We start from the raw sequence: 9,955 nt of genomic DNA on the forward strand, positions 1-9,955 counted from the left end.
AAGTGTTTGCTTTTATTCCTCACTGATAGTTTTTTTGTTCACAAGGTAAAATCTCTAGATTTATCTGATTTAAGGGTTGACTCTGTTTTCATTTGAGTGTGATTAGAGTTTTAGTATTTTTGAGTATTATTGAGTATCAATCTGTTAAGTTTTTTTCTTATTTCATTTCTGATATACAGATCTGAGTTATTTTGTAGGTTTATCTTTCAGAATTAAGAATGATGTGTAAGGAGGTTCGTGAGGAAGTGAATCAAGCTAGAGACAAGGCAAACTAAGTTGAAGGAAAGGAGTATATGACAACATAAACTCAAACAATCTTCGGAAGCAGCTCAAGAAACTAAATGCTCAACAATGTAACAAGAAGATGAGCAACAAAAGATTGTGATTTTTCTCATTTAATTTTGTTCACATCATTAGACTCGATTGTTAAGTTCCACATTTATAAAAAAGACTTGTTGTACTTGTAAATTTTTATAATTAATAATATTTATTATTTTTGTCCTTGTAAATTAAAATTGAGGTTTTCAGAATTTAAAATTGGTAACAAAAAAAATAAAAATAAATTGCATTATATATACAAATGAGATAATATTTAATTGCATAAATATAAACGCTATTGTATACTACAATATGACAACAGACCAAAAAACGCTATCTAAAGTAGCTAACCTACGATGACGGGCGCAGATACAGCGTTTCTTAAAACGCTATGGTAACGTTAGATAGCATTATTTAGACGTTAAGAAAAGTCATTTTTCTTGTAGTGTTTGATCTAGTTAGTTTTTCTGGAAGTTTTTTTTGTAAGGAACGGTTGACGTCGGTTGCCTCTTTGGAATTATGGGGTAGTTCCATTGAGATTGTTTCCCATGTGTCCAGAGTGAGGATTAGGAATCTGGGTGCGGTCGTTTCATTTTGGTATCAGAGCGTATACAGTTCTAGGACAGGTTCTTGAATGGAAATAGAATTGTCTAGATCGTTTAACACTCGGTAAGTGCTAAAGAAAACATGAAGTGTTGGTGAAATACTTGATCCGTGAGTGGTCAAAAATGAAGTTGATTTTAAATGTTTGTGGCAATGGAAAACTTGGATAAGAATTGTTTTGTGGAGAATGTCATGAGTGTTTAGATAGAGGTCTAACTTTAAGACGAATGTGTTTTGGAGTTTGAGGAACTTGCGTTATGTGAAAAGATCTCGTAAGAATGGTTAGTCGAAATACTAACATTCTATAGTCAAAAAGGACAAATGAGTCCGGGTAAGGAAACCGTAAACTCAAATGAGAATTTGACAGAAAATCTAGACGATGGTCTAGTTATTCTAGAATTTACTAAGGACAAGTTTTTCTGGAATCTAAGACTGAGAGTTTTACAAGAGGAAGTAAAATTTCTTAAATGAATTGGTAAAGGCAAATGAGATGTCAGAACGCGAAATGGGGGAGACCTCACGGGAGATATGTGGACCAAGATGTATAGTTGTGGATCTTACATCGTCGGATTGTCTAGGCCGGTGTAGCCAGGCTGAGAAATTCATATTTGGCTAAGGGATTAGTTGGAGAATGTGAATGGGTTAACTAGATTAATTAGTGTAAGTACGGTTTCTGAGTTGAGATCTAAGAGGGCAAGAGATTGGGTGTGAGGTTTTCTCGCCAAAGACTTGTGGTGGATCAAGAGACTTTCTTGAAGTACTTGCGACTATGAGAACTAGTTGAAACTTTTTGAGTATGCGTGGGGAAAGAAAGGGACTGTGATAAGTCAAGTGTTGAAGGTTTTGAGTAATGGAACCTAAGCAGGATTGTCCGTGTGTTGATAGGAGTTTGAGGCAGGTTTGGTTAATGTCCTTTATGAACGGTGTGCGTTTGCTAAGCCGGGCTTTGTGAGTGTTCTTGGTGACTAGTGGAGCTTACCAACACACTAGTGTTAAGTTGTTGGGGGACTTCAGAGTCTCCATGGCGGAACCGCTAGGGCAATAATAACTTGCCTAGGTTACAACCGTAATGCGCCAAAAGCTTGATATGGATGTTATTGTTATCTTTGGGAACTAGGTTGTTTGCCAAAGTATATAAAAAAATGAAAAAAATAAAATATATATATATGCGTCCTTGGAAGCTAAGTGTGAGGTTTAACAAAACGCGGGTAATGTTAACACCTTGTAAGTTGTCAAGGCACGAGTGTGGTGGATTTTTCTCGATGATTGATCCATTTTATTCGAGAGTTCAGATAAGGCAGCAAGATTGGGGGTTGTGTACCCGCCAAAGTTGTTTGGTAGTTGGGAGAACTGCTTAGGAGCTTAGGATAATCATGCTTGATGGGATCATGTTGGCGGGAACTAAGTGAGTTCGTCGAGATGTTTCAGTTGTGTTAGTTGCAGGAACTAGGGGGTCAATTGGTGGCAACTTGTCCTGTGGGAAGGTTGTTAAAGGGTGGGGACCAGGGTTCGAGGAACGCCTGGCGCACCAATAACCTACTGGTGGATTGGGATATCCACAGTGATGGGTTAGGATCGATGCCCTGCAGGGCCAGCTTGGAGTCCGTTGGGACGGCTAGCGGTGGGCTAGCGGGGTCCCCAGACAGTCCGTTGGGGCAGCTAGCGGTGCACTAGTGGGGTCCGCGGGACGGGTTGTCACATGACTGCTCTTCGATTTTACGTTGAGCTTCTACCAGTTGCTCTTGCAATGCCACAAATGATGAAGAATCCTCTTGGGTGCTTGCGCTTGCCATTGACAAGAGTTGCATGGATGCTTCTCACTCTATAAAGTTTTTCTCGTGAATCATTATCAGTGGTGACTGTGAAGAGTAAGAGGAAAATAGTTAATAAAAAACATGAGAAGATTCTGAAATTAATGTGGATGGTGAAAAATGTTACTTACTTGAAGAATGATGGTCGTCAGTCAGTCATCTGTTGTGAGCTTCCGAGACTTGAAGCGCTGTCTGAAACAGCCGAAGTATCCTCAAGCTTAAACAACTTCTCTTGCACATTCTTCTCATAAATTTAAGCTATTTTCTCTGCCTTCCGATCCACACACGTACCATTTGGTTTTGTATGTGTCTTGGTGAAAACCTCACCAAGACTCACTTGTCTTCCCAATTCATCATCCTGCAATGTTACAAAATAAACAAGGATTATGATAGAGTTTAAAGTTGCAAAGGTGACAGAATTTTGTTATAGATATATAAAACTTACTAACCATTTCTTCTTGGATTTGCAAATACGACTTCGGCTTTGCTAAGTAGATGTGAGGACCGAGACCATTACAGTGAGACATACGAGCTTTGGAGTATATGACACTCTTTTTCCTCTGCTTTTTAGTCTCCCAGTTCTCAACCATCGTTTGCAAAATTGTATCATCGATCCATTTAGGTCGATCTCGACTAATCCTTGCGTTTCTAACCATGTCTTTCAACCATTTATGCAGAGACACCGAATTGGACAAGCTAGCATGTATGCAGAGATGCCAAATTGGAAAAACCAGTCGCTCAAACACCTAAAAACGCTTGAAATGTTCACCCACAAACTCCTGCAACCACAACCGTAATGCCCTAAAACGTCCATATTAAAATTATAATCGACATTGGAGACTATTATTCATAAGCCTAAAAATCCTAAAATCCACAATCATGCCCTACCTACCTGCCTTTGGCTATGGATAGTGGTGACGAGCGTAACTGTTCAAAAAACCTCTGATATTGAGTTGAGTACCAAGACAATTCCGAATACACCAACTTGAGGGAGAAACCACTTCCACAACCTTCGCATACTTGGGAATGCTAAAAACTTGCAGGACCAAAAGCGCCTGCTTAGTAAATAAGACAGCCCAAAAAGTACCATTTATCAAGCTAGAACAGAGTTGAGGTACCCTTACCTATCTCAAGTTTCAGAAACGAAGCTACAAAATCGCAAAATTTTAATAGCTTCCGCCACGCCCATGAGCCTGAGTTTTAAAAACCGAACAAATTACTATGTACTATATATATATGTAGACTATTAATCTTTTGAGTTGTGTTTGTTCCATCTATTTTATTTTAGTAAGAATCACTGACATTTAATTTTTCTATAGAACATATGTAATGTAATTTTAGCGTTTAATTTGGTCATTGACGAACTAATTAGGTAAGAGAGTTACTATACATGATTTTCTTTTGACTAAAAATTTATAAGAAAATTATCTGAACTTCATGTTCCTTTTATTTTTTTACCATAAAAAATGTAACCTTTTGCATATGTTTGTGTTATATATATAATCATCTAATCTAGAAAAATTCATCAAACAATCTTCAGAAATATCACAAAAATGGTTATCACAATGAAAACTTTAATAACATGTGTTTTTACTATCTTTTTCGCCATATCTTTTGTTCAAAGTCGTACGACAAGATCGGGTACTATTGTATTCTTACATCCACTTTTTAAATCATGGGCTTGATTTTTTCCTTGTAATTAATGTGTATATTGGTTTAATGATCTGTATTGACAAACAGGTTATGGAATGTTGTTTGACGAAGTGGAGTGCTTTGGAGGATTTGAACCGTGTCATGATCATGGGAACGTCAGTTGCACTAACTATTGTAAAGATTATCAGTATGATTTTGGCGTATGTACTCAAGACCGTGGATGTTGTTGTCATGGAAATATTCCAAAATAAATTTATCTAGTCAAAATGTAGTGTTATTTTCTTCAATAATAACATTAATAGTTTCAAGACTGAAATCTTATATCCTAGCTTCGTCTGTATTATTGGTCAACGGATCTGAAGGGAAGGAAAACTAAAAAAACAGTGTACGATGTCGGTGCTATTTAACCATAGCACCAGTCAATCATTACCTTTCCTGACAATGATCAAGACCTTGCCATATGAGATGAAGAACTAATTGGAATATGATCTGATTGAGAATTAATTTAAGGAATTATTCTCTCTGAATTTTCCATATAGAAGAAGTTATGAATTTGCAAATTTCGACCGTTCGACGAATGGTATATAATACATGAACATAAACTCGTAAACAATTAGAACTCATATGTATACCAGCTAACATATAAAATGGTGCCAATACCACAAATGGTTCGTCAGTTTATTTTGATATTTCCTTATCTATTTAAATGGTTTTATTTATCCCGTTTTAAAATATGGTAGATTTATTGGTACATCTTTCAAAGAAGGAGAATGAAAATAGAAGAAACAAGCTAAACGTTCTTGAAGACGTACTAATAGTCAACTTTGATGAGAATGAGTCTATCAAGACGATTAATTATCTTACGAAAACCACATTTGCTAATGGAAACTTGGATGTCAAACGCGGTTTAAAGAATATGTTATTTTACTAGGATTATAAATTTATAATGTTGCACAAATTAGTACTAGCTAGATAAGCTGTTCGTAAAAAATAGCCTTGGAAACATGATTTCTTAATGGGTGTTTTCTGTTCGTGAGATTTCGATGATCTTCGACCATGTAACCAGACAGACATACAAAATCGGAGATACTTGTACTTCTTTACGTTAAAGTTATTTTTACATTCATTATAGTATTAACGTTATATTAAAAAAATTATTAGCCTAAGAAATATTGTTTAAACATATTGAAAAATGATTTTTTCTTTAAAAAGTTGTTTAAAAACATGTTTAAATTTTATTTAAAAATATATTTCTAAATTTATAAGCCTCAAAAATCCTTTTAAAAAATAAATGAAGCAAATTATTGTTTAAACATATCAACAATTGTTAACCACCAATTTAAAAACTTCTAGTTTATTTGATAATTTACAAAGTTTTAGTTAATCTCATGCATAACGTGCATGGAACTGTATGTAAATTTAATTTTACATCAACCATGACATAATTACGTAACTTACACATGAATGAAATATTCTTAATTCAGATCCAATATGTAATCAAAGATCCTTGCTTACTCCTGATTCTTTTCTTAGAATCGATTTCATTGGTTTCAAAGACACATCCTCATACTCATCGAAGGAACTAAAACTTCCTTTTGATGTCCTCTTCTTGATTCTCCTTGAACTTATTCGAATCTCATCAACTTCATCCTTTATGCTCACGATTTTTCTCGGAGCCTTTTCTTTCGGGACACATAACTCTACTTGTTCTCCATCGGCAGATACCTTTTCATTGTTAACCATGTTTTTTCCAACATTACTAATGATATTAGAGCCAATATCAGAATTTTCATTCTTTGATTCAAATTTACCAAGCGTATGTGGTTGGCCAAGTGTTACTTTCTTCAAAGTCTGTTTGGCTAATAACTTCACCAAAAACTCGTAGAATTGTCTACAGATATTGAGAGGAAATTGAAGTTCTCGTTCCTTGTTTTCCATTTTTCGATCGAGTAGAGAGAAAAGCATGTTTTTGGTTTTAGGAGTTTATGTTTGGTTCAAAATGTAAGAACAACAAAAAGAAGAACAATATAATTCATTGTCAATGATGAAGATATGGTTAATTAATTAACTTGTAAGAATGGACTACTTTGGGGAGGAGAAGTAGATGAGGAATCAGCGGAAGAAACAAGTTTGGAATAAAGCTTGAGTAATCTGATTCTTTGATTTTAGATGAAGACACGTTCTCTAGCTTATATACATATATATATATATATATATATATATATATATATATATATATGCTTTAATCTTTAAAATCGTTGTCTCTATAATTAAGTAGATGTATGTCCATATTAAGTTTTATCAAATTTTAAAGTGTTACTTATTGCTATAAATAATATTTTATTTTTATCAAAAAAAAAAACTCATAAAATATTAAGCAGACATTTGATTTTATAATTATATTCCATTTTTTTAAATTAAAACTTTATTTTTTAACACCCAGGATCAGGTTATCCGAAGTCTTTTACGCGCGGGATATCCGGAGTTACAAAATCGGATAATGGTAGTTTGTTACAACAAGTTCAATGGTGTTAATTTAAGTTATCCAAGAAGTAAAGATCTGAGCACATCTTATCTAACGAACACATATCAATAGTTTTTTGTAAGGGAGGCGACGTGCAGATATTGAAACTTGAAAGGGAATGTTTAGGATTATAACTTAAGACAAGAGCTCAAAAACAATTCGAAGCAGCACTTTCAGGAGAATAGCATATAAGAAGCTAAAAGGAGCTTAGGGAATATGTATGATCTGCGAGTGTGTTAATAACATGCTATAAGATTATTGATGTTGTGTACGACCTACGAAATAATTGTGTTTGACTTTACCGACAAACTGCAACCATGGGAAAAAACAAGATTTTTGGAAGTTTAGTATCCTATATATCAGTGATTTCGGCAGTTGAGATTTTTACACACAATGTTTTGATATATGATTATAATCTTCTTCATTCTTGTCATTCTTCGTCGCACTTGGTGAATTGAATGCGATGAATGTGTTGGACTTTGTAATAATCTTAACCTCCTTCAGACAAATTCACTTTCCAATCCATCTTCATTGATTTGATACTCAATTCCTTCAAGGAAGTGATATATTTGAGTCCACCTGGAATCTTCTTTAACATTTTGCAGCCAATTATACTCAAAGCATGAAGACATGGCATCAACCCTTCTTCTACTATCCACTCTTCCAACTCCTCTTGATTTTCTAGTTTTGGAGCACGTAACTGAGGAAACCCTCCTTTCGAGCACACCATTCTCCTCCCGGAGAAAGCATTACATGATAACTCAACCCACTTCAAGTGAAGCGACTTCTCTGGAATCAGCATTGGATCCTTCTCCATATAACAAAACTGTAAAATTATGTTCGCAAAGTGCGGTGGGAAACGATGTTGATCAGGAAACTTTGGCATACGCATGTCTAAAGCTAATGCTTTGAGATAAACAAAATTTTGAATGAAATCTCTGCCATCAGCCGCACGTGCACCGTTCATGAAATCATATAAAGAAAGCTGTTGGAGATCTTTCAACTGATTGAGAGTTTAAGTTAGAGTTTCAAATTTACAACCATCATGGTAAGAGACAGCTAGATTCCTAAGCCTTTTCATACAGAGTAAGTCCGTTACGCAGGTGCGATCTGTCTTTCAATAATTTTTTCAAAGATTAAAAATATAATTTAAACATTAGAAATAAAAATAATACGTAATAATTTTTTTTTTTACTATTACATACACTATATTTTCAAAGTTTTAGAACAATTAAACTTATTGTCGCAAAAGCTTTAATTTGATATATTATATTAAATTTTTTAAACAGTAATACAAAAAATTTACATCGCATTGTATTTTGGGGCATTCTCAAAAATGCCCCTTTTCCATACCTCTTTTTAAAAATACCCCTTCATGTTGACCATTTTTAAAACTATCCTTCTTTATATACAAAATGACCAAATTACCCTTTTTTGAGTGACAGCAAGAATGTACAGTCATCAAAATCGAAAATATTTTCCCGCCAAAAAAATTTCCCGCCAAAATCGAAAAAAATTTCCGAAAAAATTATTTTTTCCCGCCAAAAAATAAATTTTCCGCCAAAATCGAAAAATTTTCCCGCCAAAAATATTGAAATTTATACCTTTTAAAAACCTTGTAAATGCTTTTAAAAAACTTTTAAAAGCGTTTACAAGGTTTTTAAAAGGTTTTTAAACACATTGTAAACGCTTTTAAAAACCTTGTAAATGCTTTTAAAAAGCTTGTAAATGTTTTAAAAGGTTTTTAAACACCTTGTAAACGCTTTTAAAAACTTTTTAAAAGCATTTACAAGGTGTTTAAAAACCTTTTAAAACCCTTTTAAAAATCTTATAAAAACTTTTACAAGGTTTTTAAAAACATTGTAAAAGCGTTTATAAGGTGTTTAAAAACTTTTTAAAAATCTTTTTAAAAACTATTTGAAAACCTTTTAAAAACCTTTTAAAACCTTTTAAAAATCTTGTAAAAGCGTTTACAAGTTGTTTAAAAAACCTTTTAGAACTCTTTAAAAAATTTTATAAAAGCCTTTACAAGGTGTTTATAAGGCTTTTATAAGGTAGAAACCTTATAAAACCTTTTAAAAACCTTATAAATTTTTTTTGGCGGAAAAAATTTTGGCGGAAAATTTTTTTTGTCGAAATTTTTTATCAAAATTTTTTTGTCAAAAAAATTTTTGGCGGGAAAATTTTTTCGAAAATTTTATGGCGGGAAAATATGTTGAAAATTTTTTGGCGGGAAAATTTTGTTTTTCTTTTTATGGAATAAAATAATTTTCATCTAAGGGTAAAATAGTCATTAAAAATTAAAAGAGGGCAAAAATAAAAATGGCCAGAAAATAGGGTATTTTTGAAAAGAGATATATCAAATTGTGGTGTGGTTTGATTTTCTGGTTTGATCTGATTCATCCATCAACGAAATAAACCGCCAATACTCTTATGGTACAAGAATAAACCGGCATGAACCATTATGACCACAAATGAAAAAAAGGGAAGAAAAATAATCTATTTCTTCTTCCTCAATCCAATGATTTTTCCCAAATTATCTTCCTTCGTCTCCACACCTTCTTCTTCTCCATCGCTTAATTTAGTCAAATCCCCAATTCATAAACCCTAATTCTCCATTTTTACAGATTCTGATTTCGTCTCTAACCATGAGCGCAATCTATCTACTCCGCAGATTCTCCTCGAAACCTTTTTCACGGTTTCACAGAAACATCTTCTTCTCCACTTTCTCCAAAGAATCATCACCACCAGATTTATCACGAACCACCAGAACTATCTTCACCCAAAGATCTGTCTCTTCGTCCATTTGGTTTTTCCCTCAATCGAAGATTTCACCAAATCGACGAGAATTCTCAACATCTGTTGAAACCAATCCCACTGTCAAAAGCTTCGAGAAGATTCATGTTCAGAGCGGTGTAATTGTAGAAAGAATACACAAAAACGAAGAAGAAGAAGNGAACTCTTTAAAAAATTTTATAAAAGCCTTTACAAGGTGTTTATAAGGCTTTTATAAGGTAGAAACCTTATAAAACCTTTTAAAAACCTT

At 33.7% G+C, this 9,955-nt stretch overlaps 1 protein-coding gene across 1 annotated transcript; it reads left to right on the plus strand.

The window, feature by feature from the left end:
- On the plus strand, nt 4,286–4,636 carry LOC109132895 (defensin-like protein 199). Its single transcript, XM_019245358.1, has 2 exons — nt 4,286–4,373; nt 4,473–4,636. Exons 1-2 carry the CDS (start codon nt 4,286–4,288, stop codon nt 4,634–4,636), a joined length of 252 nt encoding a protein of 83 aa, XP_019100903.1.

This window comes from Camelina sativa, chromosome 5 (genome assembly GCF_000633955.1).
Source record: "Camelina sativa cultivar DH55 chromosome 5, Cs, whole genome shotgun sequence".
Taxonomy (NCBI): Eukaryota; Viridiplantae; Streptophyta; class Magnoliopsida; order Brassicales; family Brassicaceae; genus Camelina; species Camelina sativa.

Excerpts from the sequence above, each read along its gene's own strand:
- LOC109132895 (XM_019245358.1), top strand. The coding sequence starts at position 4,286 with ATGGTTATCACAATGAAAACTTTAATAACATGTGTTTTTACTATCTTT. Across the intron at positions 4,374-4,472 it reads AAGTCGTACGACAAGATCGG|GTTATGGAATGTTGTTTGAC; the intron begins GTACTATTGTAT and ends ATTGACAAACAG.